This window comes from Hirundo rustica, chromosome 2 (genome assembly GCF_015227805.2).
Source record: "Hirundo rustica isolate bHirRus1 chromosome 2, bHirRus1.pri.v3, whole genome shotgun sequence".
NCBI classification, from domain to species: Eukaryota; Metazoa; Chordata; class Aves; order Passeriformes; family Hirundinidae; genus Hirundo; species Hirundo rustica.
In genome coordinates, this window is record NC_053451.1 from 85,303,613 (window position 1) to 85,324,778 (window position 21,166).

Consider the following 21,166-nt stretch of genomic DNA (forward strand, 5'->3'; position numbering starts at 1 on the left):
TGACACTGCATTCCTTTTTTTTCCCTAGTGGTGACTAGCAATATTTAGGAAAAGTTTCTGTGAAGTTTGTGCCAAGGACACTGACATTGAGAGGCAGAACTGTCTTACTGTGTGTAGAGGTAAAATCTGCTCCTCCTGCTGGAAGAAGATATTCAGATAAGCATTGGCTGGGTGGGCTTAAATTGTACGGATGGGATGATATTTAGAATTGCCACCTGCCACATGGCTAAATGGTTTTTTTTTTGCTGAGAGTTAAGAGAGCTTAACTTGAAAAAGATGCAAGTAAGTGACAGAAAAGTGTTCTCCAAAGCTCACTATGGTCTGCAGAGCTCTGTATGCATGGACAAGTGGGAACTTCATTCCTGTGGAATGTGGAATTCACTTAATGTTGTGGGCTGTTCTCAGTGTGGGTTCACCCACAACTGTTAAACGTGGAGAAAACTGCAACTTTGATGAAGTAGCAGATGTCTTTAACTGGGCTTGCTTTTTCAGGGCTGAGTTGCTGCCTGTCTGGCACAGGGCAGTGTGGAGCCTGCGTTGGTGCAAGGGAAAAGAGCTTGTTTCTTTCCAGGAATGGGTGTAACCACACTTTCAGTGAAGGAGGAAAGGAGGAAACATAACTCTGCTCATGCCAGGCTCTGCTAAAGGGAAGGGCTAGCGCTCTGCTAAAACAGCCCCCTTTTAACCCCTCTTTGCCTGGAGCATCTTAATGGCTTGGGAGGGAAACTTATATTTACAAATGGACTTGATTCTCTCTGTGCTTAGAGGCCTAAGAAAGTAACTAGAATGCCTGCAACTAATATATTTGTATTTAAAATGAAATTGATTGATTCATGTGCTAGTCAAGATCAACATTCTGCTCTTTAACAGAGACACGTATTGTGACTCTGGGGTATTTTTTCAGGCATATCATCAGTGTGGAGTACTCATGTGAAAAGTGTGGATTTACCGGGGCACCGACCTGTAAAAAAGGGGCAAAGACACTTTCCTTTCCCACGTACCCTCAGTGTCATCACTGCTTTCCTTCAACACTGTGGAACATGGTTCTTGCATACAGTTTTCCCTTTACCTTTCTGAGGCTCTATGTGGTAAACTTATGTGCACTTCAGAAATGCCTGTGAGCACTGCCAGGGTAATATCTCTGTCTGCACCTCTGTGGCTCAGTAATCAGCAGATCAAGTGGCTATATTGCTTTGAGGACATTGAATGAACAGATTTTCTCTATTTCCCTATATTGAACCACACAGGAATGTCACCTTGCTACCTATAGTTTGCAACCTTGACACCATGCTCACATCTTCAGGGCAAGAAATACACTTGGACCTTTCAACACTAAAGTACCTTTGCTTTCTCCTTTTTACTTGAGAGCACAGAAGCTGGAAACACTGCAACTGTTTGAAACTTGTAAGAAGACAGTTAGCTAGTGGTCCTTGCAGAAGATTAGTGAGTGAAGAAACTGCCCTTGAAACAATCAAGGGGAAAATGTTGGGAGGGTGTTTTATGTACAATTATTGCATATCACAGTTCAAAGGCAGAACCACATTTATGTACAATTGTCTCTTTATTTTCAGTAGTGGTTTTTGAGCACTGGTGTTTTCCTTAACTACTTAAGTTATTTAAAGCCAATTCTCACTCACAGTGGCCCTCCGTTGACCACAACGCTGCCCAGCTGGTGTGGCCTCGTAGCCCGCTGTCTGACAAGTCCCCAGGTTTATGATGTAAGTAGAACAATTCAATACCTCTTGGGGGTGGGGTTTTTTTTGTTTGTTTGTTTTTGAGGTTTTTTTTGGTTGGTTGGTTGGTTTGTTTGTTTTAATCCATTAAACTTCAGCAAATTGCTGTTTTTTCTTTTTAGGTAATGTCCTGGTTTCAGCTGGTCTTCGGTTTTCTTAGACAGAAAAGATTTAAGATACCCGCCCCTGAGGCAAAAGCTTCTGTTGTTTGAGATCAGGAATTATCTTACTGTTCAAATACTACATTAGACAAATAACATTTAAGGATATGGGGAAATTGCATGCCTAGTCAATAACCCAGTCCAGTGACTCACTTCAAAATATTCAGTCCCTTCTCAAGACTTTTGGACAAGATTCTTTGCCTGTTACTGCAAAACTTTGAGATTTCCTTAGAGATGGCATTGACACACTTACCCAGCTGGAAAAAAACCAACTAGTAGCGCTTCCCTTCATTGTTTCCACTGTGAAATTTGAGATTAGATTTCAGAAACCATTAATCAGTTACTTATCTCAGTGTAGCAGGTCACTACACTGTCTTAACAGCCTTGTCTTGCAATAATTAATGCTCTATTTTATTATTCTTGCAAGATCCTGATACTTGTAATTCTTATCTGTACAGTGCTTCTGGAATCTACATCTTTTCATGAGCTGCTTGTAAATAAACCCATAGTACTATGTGGGACATCTCAAATTTGCAGGTTCTCTGGGATATTAATATCTCTATGCTCAAGTAGCCTTGGACCAATTGCCTATTAATCCTTTCCTAGAGGGTTAGGAATTCTAATTACAGTTTTGAAATCTTTCACTCCATTTCTTTCTGGGTATCATTACCATCTTAATTGCACCTGATAGAAAAATTTCAAAGAACTTTGAGATACCTGTTGTCCTTTTGGAACTATAGTAATGCAAGAAATTGGCCTAGTTCCCATCTTTGCAATGGCACTGGAGCTCTTAAAACGTGCCTAGATTGGAAGGCATCCATCAGACCAATTAGCCCACTTGTGCATTACCTATATGTCTCTCTATGTATGATCTTATGAGATTAATTGTCCAGTTACTGAGGATCTAGCCAAAATGAACATGCAAGCTTTGGCTCTCATTTTCTCTTATAGTTGGCTCTTTTTTTTTTCCCTCATTACTCATCATTGTTGGCTACTACCAGATGTGGAAACTTACTATTTAATGGATTGGCTCATAGATACAGGACATTAACTTCATTAAAAATGCTTGTAAGGCTGTATACTTTGTTAAGGTGTAAAATGTGGAACTTTCCTATTTTATTCTCTTTCCTGTTCCTATCTCATTGTAGTGCTGCATTTGTCTTAGGAAAGAATATAATTTTGAAGTTTTATTTCTAGCTTCTTTTCAAGGTTTCTGAACCCTGCAGTTGCTGTGTGTCTCTTTTTGTTTCTTTACATGGCTGACTTTGCTACAACACTTGGCTATGACATATCATTACTGGTTAAAAAGCTGTGGAATCTTTTTGCCTTTCTATTAGATGCAGGTGAAGCAACAGAACAGTCATGTCTTTGTGGGGAAAGAAACTGCTCAGAATAGTGCTTTTGTGAGGTATTTCCAGGACAATTAAATGGTACACCTGTGAGAATTAAAGACTAAAGATTTTCAGTAAAACAAGGAAAAAAGTCTGTAAATACTTAATAAAGTATAACATAGCTGTAAAATATGTTTCCCAAACAAGTGTCAAATCCTGGATCTCAGTCCAGGTGCATGGCTGAGTTATGATGGCTATATAGAGAAGAAAGCAGTAAGTATGTGGCTATGCTGACTGTATATTTATAGATTGGTTTTTTTTGCTTTTGTTGTTTCAGGTTTTTTTTTTTTCTTTCTTTTCTTTCTTTTTTTTTTTTTTTTCTCTGACTTTATCACAACCTTACTTAGAATTCACTCCACAAGTGGGAGTAGGTCTTTTTAATTAAATGCCAAAGGAGAGTTTGAAAGTCTGAAAGTTAAATAATCCTACAATGCAGCCCACTCACAACTTATTCCTCAGCATAAGATCGTGTCCTCTAGGCCTCAATTTGCATGGAGTATGTGTAGGGCTCTGAGTCAGCCCACAGGGGTGACGTGCAGTGGATTTTTTCCAGAGATGATGTTACTGTTCCTTGCTGACATTCACCCACTGCTTTAAGGCTGTGCCACTAGGCTGCTTCCAACCCAGAGAGACAAGTTGGAATTTAAAGCTCGAGAAGTTGCTGCAGTTAGCAGTCAAATTTTGAAAATTGTAATTTTAATCACTATTTTTCTCTTCTGGTGTTATCTTCAGTGCATGACCTGCACTGGCAGGGCTTTCCAGCTTATCCCAAACTGATGTTGGTCAGTTATTTTACTTTTCCTTTTGAAACGTCCTTTGAAACTTTTAGTAAATTTCTGTTCTATCAGTCATTTATTCTAACTGAAAGAAGCACACCTTGGGATACTTTTTTGTTGTTTATTTTGGGGCTCTTTCACACTTTAAAAAAAGTGTATTTCTTGCACATACACAGTATGACAACTCAGTATGAAATTAGGAGGAATTGAAGTAATTTATAAATATGCAAGCCCAGTGAAGAAACTTGATTTGCAATCTTTGGAGAAGGTAACTCTCAAAATGGATAAGAAAACTGTTCAGCCAGGCTTTCCCCTTCCCCCTCCTCAGTGGCTCTAGCTTCATAGCAAAAATTACTTTGTTTCCTTGATGAATTTAAATTCAGCTGAGAAAGAGAAACTAAACAGAGCATCAGGTTAAATTTGGAATATATTTTGTATGCATGGTACTTATGCTTTCATTTTGGAGCCACAAGATAAGTAACCTCTGATGCAAGTTTTGTTATCTGTGGTGCCTGTGCTGTGTTTAGCACCAGCATTTGTGACAACTGCCAGCACTTTGCACATGCATCTTACTTGGCTTGTGCTTTTTTTTTTTTTTTTTTTTTTTTTTTTTTTAACATTGTTTGAGGAGGCAATAAAGACTGCCTTTGTAAGCAGGAACTCATTTTTATAATAAAAGGGCATCTCCAGCATGCATTCTTAGGAGCAGGAACAGCTTTTACCACAAAGAGGAGTCTGCAGGGAGGTCCCTCAAGGTTATGGTCAGCACATCAAAGCAGAATTCAGGCTTTTGCAGAGTTTGGGATTCAGGTCTTTAGCCATTCTAGTGTGTCAGTTTATTTAGTGTCGTTCAGACCTGTGTTTTCTGAGTCAATTGAAGCTTTTCCTACAGAACCTTAGGGGATTGCAGAGGCCTGTTTAGGGTTATTCTTGGGAGTATTTCAAGTCTCTGTGGATCTATTTGGATACAAATTTCCTGTCCTTCTTGAAAGAATTGTTCATGCTGCATGAAGCACGATAGGTTTATTCACCAATCCTCTTTGTTTGCAAACATAGTAAATCTGTAAAATACATCAGATTTTTCGTGGGTGTTCTCTGGGGAAATACATGAAATAGGATCTATGCTGCTTGCAGTACTATTCAGAATGGAAACAAATAAGTGGACCTTGGCTTGTAGGAGGCAATGTTTGTTCACTGCTTTGAGAGAAAGCTCAGTGTTTTCTGTGGAACTGATCATGTTTAGGTACACATAAGCGTAGCCTGGGACAAACCAGGACAGTCAGGACTTGCCATACAATATAAAGCCTGTGACCCTCTCTTTCAGTGTCATGCTTCCAAGAGCTCCTCTTTTGGGGAGCTCAGGTGTAATGTGCTCTTACCAGTTTCTTACCTGAGGGGTTCACTGTTCAATAGCATTGTGGAGACAGGAGGTGCTTTGGGAACTTGCTGCAGCCACTTCACACGTGGCCCTGGTACAGCAATAACTCCTGGTGCTCTGTTAGCTCTGCCTTCCCCTCCTTGGTGCCTCTCCAAGGGCAAACACCATGAAGGGGAATGTGTGTGATACACCTTTGCAGCTTCTTCGACTTTTTAAAACATAATCAGTCAACAGTCATGTGCTGCCTGCTTCTTGCTCATTTTTCTGATTTTCATCCTTATTTGAATGCCTCTTCTTCAAAACAATCTATATCCAGAGAGCACATTTTCTTAAACTGATTATTTTGTGACCCTTTTAATCATTTTGGTCTTGTACCTCAGCTTTTTTTTTTTTAACAAAAAGATTGCAAAGGCTGTTTCTGCTGATTATAGCTGAACCCTTTAATTTCTACCTTTTTTTTTCCTATTTAAGATGGTGCCAGTAGTTCAGTGTTTCCTTCGCAATCAAAAAAAGCAAGAGTCCTAACCTGTTTTTGCTCTTTGAGAACAGTGCTCTCTATCAGAGCACTGTTAAAACCCTGTCAAAAAAAAGTAATGATAAATTTGGATGCCATGAAGGTTCTGATAATTAGCATTCCTTCAAAGCAGGGCTTGTCCTCCACCCAACAGTGAACTGCACCATTTCTTTTGTGGATTTTGGCAAACTCCTGACACCTCTTCTAGTCCTCGTTAGTTATATATTCTGTATCATCTAGAAGCTTCTGCTGCTTTATTTTGTCTGACTATCTTTCTGACATAATGACAGGAAGCTTTCCCAGGAAGTTTTATTTAGCCAGGAGCTGCATTTTTCATCATGGACAGGTTAATCAGCTTTTTCAATCTGCAGTGCCCTGAACTCCGGTTCTGCAGTAGAGGCAGTGCTTTCTGTTCACGTTGATCACAGACATCCCATCTCACATGGCCTGTGCCCCCCTTCCTCTGCCGCAGTGGAAGAAAATAATGTATTTTGGGAGCGCAGCCTGATCCGTGTCCAGCCTGCCGAGGGAACGGCAATACGCATCTCAGCTCCTGCTAAGCAGTACAGAGCCATTCATGTGGGGAAGTAATTGCTTTCAGTTGCAAGAAAGCAAGCTTATAGTACAGATTAGAATTTTCTTCAAATAGGAAGAAAGCCCATTTTTGACCAGTTCAGTTATTTTGCCTTTTACCATGTTAAACAGGAGTGGAACACGATACAGTTGCTTGTTATTGTATTATGCTGTGATAGAGAAATTAAGGGATTTATTACACTTTAGCAATTTCTATACTCTGACTATATATTTCATTCCATCTCTGCTAAAATAAATTCACAGGGTTTTGTGAACCACTTTCTTAAATGATTTTGAGAAGAAAACACATCAGAACTGGCTACAAAACTATGAAGCAAGCACTTTGTAGTACCCATCCTTTATGGCTCAGGAGCATTCTGAAGAACTAGGTTAAGTAATTCTTTATTTAGTAACAGGTAAAAGTAAGGAGATAGTTTGAAAGAATATTGTTAGTTCTTGATGTATAACAAAAACATGTTGAGGAATCCTTGAATATAGAGATTTTGGGCTTTCTGAGTTCTTATCGACTTGCATGCAAAGGTTACTAATGAATTTGAATAATTAGCAACATATGCAACTTTGTATCTGGAGTGGCTCAACTGTACTCCTGTACTGCCTTCTAAATTGTCATGCAAAACCCAATATGGAGCACTCATGTCTTGTACTTCTGGTGTATTTCCAGCGCTACTAAATCCCCAGTTACCCGTCCTGTAACCTAGTTCTCGGCTTCAGCTCCCTCTCATCTCTCCCCAGTAGCAGTAGTTATACAGGGAACAGTAAGCTGATTTGCAAACACTGGGTTCAAAGTTATTTTTAACATTTCTTAAGGTGGAACCTTATCTCTTCTGTATTGACATGCAGGTAAACTCTTCAGTTGTGTTCTGGGCAAAGAAAGGTGCTGTTCACTGTGTAAAGATTTTTCTTTTTTTCAGAATCAGGAACAGCTTCGAGAAGAGGATTCTGATTTTATTCTGAATGATGGTGACCTTACCGTGACATATGGTGATACAACAATAACTGCAAATGGTTCTTCTGGCCCCCACACAGCTACCACTAACCTTGACAACAGGAGAACAAAAAGTAGTTCAGAGGAAGCACTGGAACGTGATTTGGGAGCAGCAGATCATGAAGTTACAAGCAGGGGTACCCGGCTAGTATTTCCTCTGGAATACAATGCATGATTACTGACTCAGTAAAAATAACTCTTGCTCTGTGAATGGATCAAGGAAGACTGCAGGCCACTGTGTCACTTGAGGTGGGGGTGTTTATTTAAACAAGTTAACACGCATAAGTGGTTTTACTAAGGTCTGAAGATGTCACCTATTTTTTACTCAAGATGCTGACAGTGGGGTTTTCTATATGTCTGAAAATAGACAGATGAGAAAACTGGTTATTCTCCTCTTTCCAACTGCTTATCAAATCCAAGTATAACTAACTAGCATGCTGCAATTGTCTTGTTCAGCTGCAGCAGCTCTCTCTCTGAAGAGAAATACATGAAAATGTTGTCATAGAACTGAGCTTGTCTTGGCTTAGCTTGAGAATGGGAAAGGACAGCTATAAACTTGATAATTATTAAGAGACAAAGAACTATTGTGTGTGTATCTGAATGTGGAGAGATCCATTGTTAACTTCTCTCACGAGGCTGAGGAAACTCGAGTGAAATGGGACAGTAAACATTAGGGTTACAGATGTGTGAATGAAAGACTGGGGAATCTGTTACTGCAAAATGTACTTAATCTATTTCAGGGAAGAAAAAAAAAAAAGGGAAAATAAGATTTCTTCGCTGGCCAGCTGTTTAAATAGGAAAGCAGTGAGAGCTACCTGTCCCTTTGGCTTTGGGCAACTTGACTATTACTCTTAGCCTAACATCTAGTGCCTCAAAAGAAACAGATCCAGATTCCTGTGGTCTAAGATGTACCTGAAGCCGACAAGAGCCTGGACCCGGGCTCTCTCAGGTAGCAGTCACAAAGTAAAACTTTCTTTCATATGAAGACAGTTGGAAACTTGGGCTGGGGAAAACAGCAGATAGGAGGAGGAGAGAAAAAAGACAGAGAGGCAGTATTCAATTTGCATGGAACCAGGAGGTTTCATATTGCTCAGAAGAATCCATGGACACTGCTTACAGTTCTTGTGTGTGATAAACAGCAAACATCTAATTAAACGGACAAACAAATACTACTGTTTGTACCATTTGTGACTATCCTAAAAGAAAGCTGTTTACTCTTGTTCTCTTTCGCAGAGTAGATGTGAAACTCAGTGGGGCATTGCACAACAGCATATAAGCTACAGAAGTGATGAACTGTAGTATATCATCTTAAATGTGAAAAGGGAAAAATCTCTGACTAGTATTTAGCCCACTTACATGTAGGCTAGCTTTAACTTATTGCTAAATGCTTTTTAATTTCCAGATGAGGAGATAATAATTGTCTTTACCAATAGCTGAAAATGTATGCTTTGAAGAGCCTTTCAGCTATTTAAAGCATGCTAAAATGTAATTTCATTCTCGTGTCTCAAAAGATTTATTTTTTTAAAGAGTTTGTGGCCCACTAATGTGATGTAATATCAGTTTGTCCAAAAAGTGTGTTTTTCTTGCTGCCATTTCAGTTGTTCCTCTCATAAAATTGTGTGAGTAAATACCCACTCTGTTTTTCCTTAACTATTAAACTTACTGGGCTAACCTCAGTACGTGAACTTCCTGTTGCAGAGAAACTTTGCAGTTGTGTTGTCTAGTCTGCTTTCTTTTAAATGTTTTCTCTAATGAATGATCTACCTCCCTGTCTGTCCCTACAAGGTAAATTTATAAAGGGTATTGACCTGTAATGACTGTCTCACATTATTAGGAAAAGAGACTAAGAAACCAGGAGTCTTTTTGTGGAAGAATTGTAAGACTAATATATTATCACAGAATATTCCCAGTTGGAAGGGACACACAAGGATCATCAATGTCCAACTCCTGGCCCTGCATAATAACGTCCCTGACAGTCACACCGTGTGCCTGAGAATGTTGTCCAAATGCTTCTTGAATGCTGTCAGGCTGGTGCTGCGACCACTGCCCTGGGGAGATGTTCCAGTGCCCAGCCACCCTCTGGGTGAACAGCCTTTTTCTAATATCCAGCCTGATACTCCCCTGACACAGCTTCAGGCCATTCCCTGGGTTCTGTCACTGGTCACCACAGAGAGGAGATCAGTGCCTGCCCCTCCTCTTCCCCTCATGAGGAAGCTGTAACTGTGATGAGGGAGCTTTGTTCTTAAGTGGTGCAGAGTAACAAACTCCAATGAAGATCGCTGAGCAGAACAACTCCTTGTGTTTTGCAAAAAAAGCCAATTCCCCTTCCTTCTCTGGGAGCACAGACAGTTTACCAGTTAAAGCTGAGGAGCCATGAACAGATCCTGTGACTGCCAAGAGCACTGGACAAGGCACCCAACACTGGAATTTTCAGGGTGCTTTCCATGAGAGGTGTTCCAAGCGTTGCTGATGCTGGCTCCAGGAGCAGCTCTGATCCTCTATCTCCAGTTATCAGCAAGGAGGAACACTATGACAAGTGTGTTTACACTGTGTTACGTGTCTACTATGCAATGTAAGCTGGCTTTTCTGATAAGCCTGAACAAGGGTGAAGTATCACATACTTGGTACTGGACCAAGTCTATCCCTATTCCAAGGATGCATGTTTTCTGGCCTATGAAAAGATTAAAAAAAAAAAAAAAAAAGTTATTTACTTTTACAATGAAGGAATTGCCTTTGGGGAAAGGACTGCAGGAATTTTAACTGGAAGAGAGAGAGAGAAAAAAATCATTTTTGGCTGAACTTCCAAAGAGCTGATTTGAAGCAAGTAAATAGCTAAGGTTAAAATGATGTATCTTATTAATGAATTGATGGCTACTATGTTTTTCTCCTGGGGGGGAGGGAAAGCTCTCACAGTAGGATTTCTAGCAACCTTAACAGCTATTGTGAGCTGCTCATGCTACTTGGGAGGCCAGAATCTGTGATTTCGTCAAGATTGGCATGGTCCTTCATGTGTAACATCAATTTAACTCCAATTGCAGTCTTTCTTTAGACAGTATTGGTCAGAAGAATGTCTTTTAGTCTTATTCTGGACAGTACAGTAAAACCCTAAGAACTAATATGCTTCACATGCCTTTCAAAGAAAGGTTCAGTGTTTCTTTTAACTCTGAAGCAGCTCCCTGGAATAACATGCTTGACCTCAGCCTTGGCAGACATGATGTCTGCTTCTGCACAAGTGTGGGAATGGAATTTGGATACTCTCAAGTCTAAACTTTGTATGCTTTTCTTTAACATTTGGGGGGAGGACCTTTTTGGGGGAGAAACCAGAGAACTTACAGATGCATCAGCAGGGAGTATTCCTCTCCAAAATTACTGAACTCATGACCCACTGAAACTTTAGAAGAAAGGGAAGACAACCCATGACTAGGACACACAGACCATCCAGGAGAAAAGCAGCCAGTAAATATTCTGGACTGGCTATGAACAATCTTGGTCATAATCAGACTTGCAGAAAGTAGGACAAAGCTGCTGAGTAGGTTGAACACATTAATCAGTAGAAATCACGCAGATTAACAAATTCAAATATTCCTATACTGGAAAACACTCTTTGTAAGAAGCAGCCCGTGCAAACCTTATTTTCAATGCAGAAGCAGGGTCTTGCTTCCCAAGGTTTAGGGGAGAGCTTGATATGATGCAGTGAAAAACCACAGATACTGCTTGGTCTGGAATTTTCGGGAGTGCCATTCTGAAAAATAACTTCCAGTAGAAATAAGCCTGCAAAGTGAAAGAGGAGGAAAGTGCGGAGGAAACAGTGAGTTACAAAGCCAGGAAATGGTTTAAACAGGCAGCTCGACTGTGGGAACAGCACCATAAACAATTGCTATCCTTAATCTTGCGGTCCTAAATGCTGAGAAGTTATGTTGGCTTCTGCATACCTTATCTAAAACAAGGGCAGTGGGATAATGCAAAAGTAATAAAAGCACCCCATCCTAACTGTTCACAAAACCAAAGGGTTTTACAGGGCAGTACTGACTTGCCTCTACTCCAGAGCAAGGAAAGTAACTCTGAACTTTTTTTTTTAAAGTAACCTTATATCATTACTGTTTTCTTGATTCTACAATTCCCGTAGTCATCTTGAGAGCAGTTCTATGGTAACATTAATGTGATAAATATGGAGCTGCTTTATGAAATATGCACACATACAAACAGGATGCAAACGCTTACCTAATATTTGAATCTGGGTTGCAGACTCAAATGACATTTCATATCGTAATTTGATACTTGCAATGTATAGAAGTTGTTGTTATGGAAATTAAACAGTTATAGCAAAGCAATTCAATATTAGAATCAGTTCAGAATTTCAGGTAATAAAATGATCTATCTGGTTTGGCTGCTTTATTCATTCTTCCTCTGGTACTTTCTTGATAATAATCTATTTTGCAGTGCCCCACATGGACTTGCTGACATCCAGAATGCCAGGGGGTTTCAAGATTTATCTAGGGACTGAATGTTAACTGGGTGACAGCTCGTTATAATTTATACTGGAGTAAAAGCCTTTATTAATTGCCTGCACTGTCTCTGTCAGGGAACTTGCTGGTGGAGAAAGATATCTGCAGGGAGGGAGAGAAGCCCTGGCTTATTGAACACCTGCTAAGCTGCCATGGCTAAAGCCAGTGCTCCCCTCAGGTTCTTGTGCAGTAGTACAGGGCCAGAAAGGATTTCTATTGGTGCATGCAAGGGAGCAGGAATCTTTGTCCTAGGAAAATGGAAAAGATTTGTGTTAGTTCTAGCTTTTATTAACATAATAATTTTAATTTAATTTTCTGAAGCCCCATTTCCTGCAGGTTTTTTTTACATTTTGGAGCTTGAAATTGTCACATATAAATGTATTAGATAATAGATTTTTAAAAAGGAGAGAGAGAGGCAGAATAGTCCAATTTCACTTTGATGCTTGAGTACAATTTCAAAGCGATGCTACACTGCTAACTTATGCAAATTTGATTAATTAAATGGCAATAATTTGAAACGCTGCAATTAAAGGTCACTTTCCTGTTTCTAATTGAAAAAAAACAAAACGAACCAACCCTCCAGATTTGCATTCCCTCAGAGAAAGTGAATGCCCAACTTGAAAGGTTTTTGCTGCAATGTTAGAATACTTAACTTTAAGCTATGAGAAATGAATTGGATTTATTTTTTAACTAGTAAAATCTCAGAAGTTGTTATTACTGAGGCAGGGAGAAGTAGGTCATGCAGTTCCGTGTTTTAATATATTTATGACTTTTGTTTCCAGACTTTAGTTTAATCAGGGAGGTTTTCCTCCACTGCCTGATTTTGAATTTCAGTCCTAAATTGCTTGGCTTGAATGTCTTGATGTTGACACAGATTAATACCAGAAAGCAGAACACCAGAAGGCATTCTTCTGGATCACATCAGCCGATTAGTAATAGCAGTTGTGAAATAACAACTTCCAGCACACAGGGTCACTTGAGGTAAGTTTGTCTGATTTGAGTTTGGGATATCAGAAGTAAAGAAAGAGAGGTAAAATCACATGACCCACAGCCAGTTCTGGTGGAACAAGGAGAATGTGAGCCACCTAAGGACGTCCCAAATTTGTGTCCTTCCTTTAAGGGAGACAGGTTGCTCTGCCTTGCCTTTACAGTTACAGGCTGGCTGCTACAGGTTGCCTGTTAATTAGTTTTGGTCTGTTCATAATGTTCAAAATCAGAAGCAGCATTTAACCTAAATTTCCAGTTTGCCATTCTTGTAGCTCTTACCCTCTTGTCACTTAAGATATAAACGTATCAGTAAGGTTTCACGAGGTGTCTTAGAGTAATTTCAAACATAAAAATGCACTAAGTATCCAAAGCATAATCATGCTGTTCTGACCGAGGCTGCTGTGGTAGATTGTCTGCCCAAATCTTTTGTTGCTTCAGTTCCCCTGAGGCACCTAAAGCCTGCATGGTATGATAGGTTCAGGCTGGGAGTGGTCCAACTGCTGTCACAGAGGGCTGTAAGATATCTTAAGCCCTATCCTTCCAAGAGATAAACATGGTTTCTTGTGTGCAAGAAACTGGGTGCTGCTGCACCAAATGTCCTTAACATTGCTGAAGTAATTGCTGCAAGCAGAGGTTAGTAGACCTGGGATATATTACTATATCCCTGACATATCCTCTTTGTTGTGTTGAGAGCTACAGAACAACTGTCCTTTCAATATTTGCACTTGAAGCAGTGAGGACGTAAAGTACAGCAACTCTCTGCAGTACCAGGGCTTGGTTTCATGGTCTTCAGCACACCAACGGTGTGCAGGTCTCTGAGTCCTGCTTTGAGCACTCAGTATTCTAAAGAGGTTAAATGACAAGGAATTTTCATTTGAATGCAACAGTGGGTGGGGAGGAGAGAGAAAGCAAAATATTGTGAAAGCTCTCCGTGTTGTGAGAATAGTAGCAGTGGAGGATAGGGAATAAACACCTGCTGGGCTTTCTGCCACTAGCTGGCTTGTGTACAAGCTTGGCTAAACTTTCATTCATGTGGACAAGACACTGCAGTAACTTCAGCTTTGAATGTCTTGATTGAGACCTCATTCAAGCATCAAGAATTTCTGAAGAGAAGAAATGTTAGTGCTGCTTAGAACTCCCGCTCTGTTAACAAATTTCAGGTTCGGTACGAAGATGGTGTTTACTGTTCTAGCTCAGCATCATCTTTCCATTTCTTTTTACTTCCTTACTTCAAGTAGACCTTGGAGTCACTGGGAAGTAACAGGTACCAGGTGGCGGTAGCTTTTATGGAGTTCATTATTTCACACTGAGTTACACCTTTGGCTGCATTAGAACAAATAATCATAGTTGTCAGTTGTAGTCAAGTCAGAAATATGTCTTCTCTTCTTATTTGGCTGATAGTAATGCAAAACTTACTGTGGCTTGACACATTTGTGGTACACACGAACTTTATATTTTATCTTGGAAGTGAAAAAGGCTGATACTGTCAGGTCCTTCCCCAAGGCAAAGCCAGCAATTCAGCTCTCTTCGCACAGTATGGAACTGATCTGGAATTCCCTTCCTTAGAATCTAATTAATGGTTTCCACCTTGGAGCACCCACCAATTGCTTTGATACCCTTGTCTTTTAGGAAGGGTTGCAAGGTACAAAAAAAAGAAATCATTATTATGAAGAGAAATAAAATACAGATTTACATCAACATGACTGGAATAGAGAGGTGTTCTAAATCTTCTAAATCTGTTCTTTTAAATCTGTTGTTAGAAAGAGTGAATGATCACGCAGACGAAGGAGGTCTGGATGATATATTTCATTCCATAAGATATTTGGAAAGTCCTTTCTCAAGAAGCCTTGGCTCATGCTGTCCTAGTCACTGAAGGAAGATGAATCTATGTGGATTAATAACTGACCATTTATTCTCTGTTCTGTTTCTTATCTTTTCATCAATTTTCACAATGGAAAGAGATTACTAGCACTGTCATCTAGAGATTTGTAGGGCTGGATCTAGAGAAGGAAATCATTGGAAAGTGAAAAATGTGGGGGATATTCAGTTAATTTTGGAACCCAAGCTTGATTGTAAAATGGGTTGTTGCACTTAGTGAAAAGCATCTCCAGTGCATGTGCGCCTACAGGTGCAACGACCTATAAAATAGCTGCTTGCCTGTCAGGAAGAGCTTGGAATCATGCTGGTTAGTGTTCAGAAGACAGCAGGAGTGACTAAAAAGACAATGCTGAGAGCTGAAGCCAAACTCACAAACCATCTGTTGCACTATAAATCCAGTGCAGGCGCTGCTTGCTGGTGCTGTCCAGAGCAGCGATGTGTAGGTGGCTTTGCCGGTCCTCTGAGAGGATGGGAGGTGGAGCCTCGGTAGAGATCCCAGAGGACAGCCTGCTTTGTCTGCCATTATCCTATCATATATAGTCAGTAATTTTCCAGAATGCTAACATCAGCTGAATATTTTAACTGGATCAAACAAAGGAGGAGTGGAAATAATGAAAAGAGACAATCAGAGTTTCATTCTACGTGAAGATTTACAGACATTCTGCCCATTGACTTTCTTTCCTCAACCATTCTGTATTTTCTTAAACATCCTTAATAAAGGATATTTGTCAATCTAACATTGCTTCTGTTCCAAGACCAGGGCACCTCTGCCACAACTGAGTTCAGTAGTCTCAAAGCAACTGAATTTTGTTAATCCAGGTATCTATTATTTTTCCCAACCAAGAGTGAGTTCACCAAGTAAAAACTATTCCTGCTAAACTAATCCACAGTCCAAGACAAAGTGATTTCTAAGAAGCACTTAAAGTAAAATAAGCCATTGTGTTTTGAAGGTAGGAGATGTTTTCTTTTTCTGAAGAATTTTAAGAATAAAAAGTGACAGCTTACATTCGGTTTTTGTGTAGGGTAATAATTGAAAATGTGGTTATTTCTATATACACTATGTGTCCTAAGACATTCATCAATGAAATAAAGTTATCAAATCCATCCCTATTAAAAATCTCAAACAAAACCATGTCTGCTCTCTTGTTATGGGACAAGCAAGCGAATTTAAATAGTAAATTATTACATACAATCTGAAAAAAGGAATTATAACCTGAGGTAAACGTACAGCTATCTTGAAAGCACCTTTTGTTCAAGAAAGGATGAGTAATTAAACACATGCCACAGCCATAGAGAGAAAATCGGTTTACAGCATGAAATTTTCTATAACAATTGCAGTACAGAAATGCACCTGTCTCTCTTGCTAGAACTGCCAGCCTCATCTGCTCAGCAGTGCTTTTACTTTTTACACTACAATGCGGAGAAAGCGTTTCTCCATGGTTTGCTATGCCCCACTCCTCTCTGTACACTCGTCATCCTATGCAGAAAATTGTTTCTGAGCTATTACAGCAGTGGTAGGTTTTAAAACAGCAAACACAAGTTGCACTCAGTAGGAAGCAGAGCTTTCCCGCTGCCCTCAGTGTGCGGGAGGCAGGCAGCTCCCAGACACCGGACCAGATGCTTGGGGCTGGACGCGGCTGTGAGCTCCAGCCACCTGCCTGCACCCAGTCTCTCTGTCCTGAGACCTTGATAGACCAGCTGGGTTAACTGCAGGGTGGGATTTCAACTGTGTGTATGCATCCCAGTGATGTGGTTTAACCCCAGCCAGCAACTAAAGGCCACGGAGCCACCTGCTCACTCGCCACCAGTGGGATGGGGGTGGGAATAGCAAGGACAGAAGGGAGAAAACTTGTGGGTTGAGATAGAGACGGTTTAATAGGAAAAGCAAAAGCTGTGCACACAAGCAAAGCAGACCAAGGAATTCATTCACTGTTTCCCATGGGCAGGCAGGTGTTCAGCCATCTCCAGGAGAGCAGGGCCCCATCGCACACAGCAGTGACTTGGGAAGACAAATACCATCACTCCAAATGTCTCCCGTTTCCTTCTTCTGCCCCCAGCTTTATATGCTGAGCATTAGGCCACATCTTCTGGGACACCTCTGTGGGCAGCTGGGGTTGGCTGCCCTGGCTGTGTCACCTCCCAGCTCCTTGTTCACCCCCAGTCTCTTCACTGGTGGGTGAGGAGCAGAAAAGGCCTTGATTCCTTGCAAGCACTGCTCAGGAATAAGGAAAATACCCCGGTGTTATCGGCACTGTCTGCAGCACAAATCCAAAACACAGCCCCACACTAGCTGTTCTGAAAAAACTTACCTTCCCCAGCCAAAACCAGCTCAGCTGGGCTTTTCAGCCAACAGCAGGAATTTGGGGTTAGACCCCAGAGAGGCAGCAGTGTTGAGCAGCTTCAGGCAGTGAAAGAGAGGGGACCCCAAGGTGCATAGTGCACTTTCATCTAATGGATCATGGGAGAAAGTATCTTCAAGCACAAGAAACATCCACGTTGGTAAAGCCCTACTGGAAAAACAAACAGGGCAAGATGTGGTTTACCCTGGACACTGGTATTTAGAAGGGGAGGAGAAGGGAATTGCAGCAAATTTCCACAGATTTCCCTTCACTAGGAAGGAATTAACTGTTACAATGCTATGGTCAAATGCAAACCACCCTCAGGTTACTATAAGCTATCCATAGCTGCATGCTTCAGTACAGATGCTATATCTGTGTGGGGCAGGGCAGCAGTAAGTTAAAAAAAAAAAAAAAAATCCAAAAAGCTTCTAAAAATGAAAGTACAAAGGTGGTCCGTACTGGGCCTTTAGCCAAAAAAATCTGCAAAGATGGATGTGCAATTTTTCTTGTAGAATTTCACACTTTATTTGGAGAATAATACTATGCTCATATGAAATCACTTGGTTACAAAAATTAACCTGATTATCTTTTAGCAGTTATTCCAAAACTTGACTGTGGAGTCGGGATGTAAAGGATTTCAAAGGATGTAAAGATCACTCTGTATTAATTATACTTATGATATTACAGGTACTCAAATTACTGCTTACAGTTAGACACGTCTAATACTACAGTTGGTTTAGATGTTTTACAGTTGGTTTATCACCTTCCCTGCCTGCTTTTTACTGTCACTAGTCTAAAACTTCTCAATATTGGAGTGAACTTCTCATGGGTAGAGCAGTGATGAAGCCCTGCAGGCATTCAGAAATAAGTCCCAGGATTATTCTGTAGGGTCCTAGACTACTTGTGCATTCCCCAGATCAAAGCATCATTAGAAGATGAAAAAGTTTTATTAATTAAATGCCTAGCTCAAAATTATTCTAGCTATTCTGTAACAGATCACAAGAGACTTCTCTCCCACTTATCCCTGGACCCTTTCTTTCATGCGATAGTAAAGATTTTTAAAATAATGTTTATTAAAGGCACAGCCTAACTATTCTGAAGGATGTGATTTTTGCTGTGAGGGCTGGGGCATCACTCACCTGCTCAGCAGCCAGTAAAGGAGTTTTACTCTCTGCATACAGAGGAGTGCTCCAAGGCCAGCCCTCAGCAGCTCAGCATCTCAGGAATCCCTCCTGGCAGGTACCTGTGAAGCCATAGTACAGGCATGACCAGACACACTTTGACAGCTTCAAGCAACCTGAAACTCAGTTTAGACATAAGCCAAGTTAATGCAGTCTTAAGATTGCTGAGTAGCTGCTTCCTTCAGGGGTAGCATTACCAATTTACAGGCAACACGTTAACCGACACTAGAGAGCTACAAACAGCAGGAGGGCAAATTTCCAGGGCAGAACGAACAAGGCAGCTACACATAACCTATACTGCTTGTCAAGATTTTAACTCCTTTTCCTATTAAGGAACAAAGTTTCAGAAATATCAGGAAGTTAATATTATTATCGTCCAAACTGGATGCAACTGCTTTGATTATAAGATCTTAGAAGAGTCAACCAGCAAATATTTTAATAAGAACTTACAGAGAGTCAATAGGAAGATATGGTTTCCAATTTACAATTTAAGGATGCAAAAATAAATTCATGCTAAAGCAACTCCTCATTTGCTGCGGCACCTTGAGGCTGGGGCCTGCTTTCTATCAATTTCCACATTTTAGACATTAAAAACCTTGTGAACAGACAAAACAAATTTTCAGGTGAGCAAAAGCACACCTCTTTTCATGCAAGATATTGATGTTATATAAATGACTGAAATATTTATCTGGTTATCTGATTTGGGGGCATGAAGACAGAAGTGGGACTTGAGTATGGAGGTTGATCAATATGCAAGGATGAACAAACCAAAGTGCTGTATTGAAACAAAAACTGTAAAACAGAGACCTGAATTGGAAATTAATAAGCTTGAAAGCTGACTGTTTGGGGGAGGGTTCTTATATTGTGTAAAAAAATAATTCTATAGTTACATGCTTGTGACAAGAATAAGTTAGCAAAGAGCAATGGTAGCAGGCTGCTTTCTGCATCCAGTAAGAGAAGTAACAGGCTTAAACCGAATCAAGAATGATTCAAACAGATGAGGGAGAGCAGTTTTTAACAGTGTGCATACAGACATAACGGACTAAACAACTGCTAGATGAAATCTTTGTACTTAATGGTTTTAAAAGCAGTTTGGAATAGGTAGCAAATGTCCCACCCTCCACCCTCTCATCTCTAAATCTATTTGAGAAAGAGTAAAGTATCACTAAATGTTCTTAAACAGGTTTTATAAAAAAAAGGGAAAAAAAAAAAAGGGAGGTGGGTGAATACTCACAATTCAGTCAAGTCATCCCTGTTCAAGCAGCAACTGAAATAACAGTGAAAACCAAGGAAAGGTTTTTAAATCTTCCATCAGAGAGGCCTCTGCTGTAGTTGGATTGATCCCCCACAGCCTTTTCTGATTATTTTAACAAGTGCTGCACTTCAGATCCTATCCAGAGCCCACCTGAAACCTGTTTCATGCCTGTGCATAAATAAACAAGGGACCAATCATTTCACAGCTGTATGGCAAAGCACTAAAGACAGCTCAGCCACAGCAAGGTCAGTGCTAGGGCTGGGTGGTCCTGCATCCTGCACTTGCTGGCACAGCTGGGATTTTTACCCATGGCAAATGAACAGCCATGCAGCCTTCGCTTACACAAACACACCCCACCTTTCCTTTCCCTTCAGCTCCTCTCATCTCAAGAAAAAAAAGGGCAAAAACTACTGAGTTAATGGTGTGGTGTTTGTGCTCCTCTTGATTTATTACACAACTCCAATATATTTTATTCAAATACTGGCAGAGGCATAATGATTTTCTCATAGGAAATGTTATGAGACACTAACCTATTGCAGAGTACTCCAGAACAAACTGGAGTCTGGAGTTAACAACATTTCCATGAAAGTCAGCATTCCCTCCTTTTCACAGAGCACAAACAAAATGTACAAAGCATCTTTCTTGTCTTTTTTGTGCATTAAAGATGATTTTTCAGAAGACTTCAGCACTCTATACAGTACTTCCTATGGATCACAGGGCTTCTGGACCACCAGCTTCATATCTAGTCATAACATGGTACACTACCATATCAGTTCCTTTCTATTTCTAAATTATAAGTCTTTTAGAATGAGTTGTCTCTTCCATCCCTTCCTGCCATGCTGTTCTCATGGTTAAAAAGAAAAACCTGCTTCCAGGTTGAAATGATTCATTGCTGATGTGTAAAAATCTGTTCTTATGCCAGCATTGCTCACAGCTTGATTACCTCTCTTCCACACTGCTCTTCATGCTGCTGTGCACTGCTGTCCTCTTTCAACCTTGGCTTTGAGACTAAATAAACCACACAGCTTGGTCTTCTCCACAAAGTTATTTCATCTGACATTTCTCTGTATCTAGTAAAAATATTAATTCACCCCCTTGGGGCTCGGGTGCCTATGACAAAGAATGCTTAAATACCACCGTACATTTGCCCTTTTCACAGCTACCTCATTCAGGGGTTCAGAGTCACCTCTTGAGCGACCAGTGCCCCCTGACCAGGCACACCTGAACCCTGACTGCTGCTACAACAGTTCTGCAAAGCCAGCTCCAGCATACCAAAGGTGTCATTCAGCTTCTGCTTGATTTGGACTCGGCCTCTTCAGAAAATTTAACTTACTTGTTTAACATCTCACAGACATGGTGGCACCAGGGACTGAGTCCAGCTCCTCTGAGAGCTTTTAAATACCTCAGCCATGAGATACTGCCTCCATCAGTTGCCTTCAGTTTTTGCTTCCATCACCCTCCTTCAGTTTTTACCTCCTTCAGTCTCCTA

General features: G+C 40.5%; 1 protein-coding gene and 1 long non-coding RNA gene across 4 annotated transcripts in view; one reads left to right on the top strand and one right to left on the bottom strand.

Annotated features, from left to right (window-relative positions):
* SLC9A7 (solute carrier family 9 member A7) overlaps positions 1–9,231 on the top strand; it is a 72,257-nt gene extending 63,026 nt beyond the window's left edge. For both annotated transcript variants that reach the window (XM_040054695.1, XM_040054696.2), the window contains 2 exons: positions 1,613–1,718; positions 7,459–9,231. In XM_040054695.1, coding sequence (XP_039910629.1) covers positions 1,613–1,718; positions 7,459–7,707 — 355 coding nt within the window. In that variant the 3' untranslated portion in view covers positions 7,708–9,231. The remainder of the gene's footprint in view (positions 1–1,612; positions 1,719–7,458) is intronic.
* A 7,527-nt stretch (positions 9,232–16,758) lies between these two features.
* On the bottom strand, positions 16,759–19,769 carry LOC120748435 (uncharacterized). 2 transcript variants are annotated; one of them, XR_005699358.2, is made up of 4 exons: positions 19,657–19,769; positions 18,381–18,484; positions 17,212–17,409; positions 16,759–17,114 (listed from the first exon to the last, which is right to left on the bottom strand). It is a non-coding gene; the product is annotated as an uncharacterized LOC120748435 (long non-coding RNA). The 2 variants fall into 2 exon arrangements; XR_005699357.2 differs by having other exon boundaries at positions 17,212–17,412.
* Between the last annotated feature and the right edge of the window lie 1,397 nt (positions 19,770–21,166).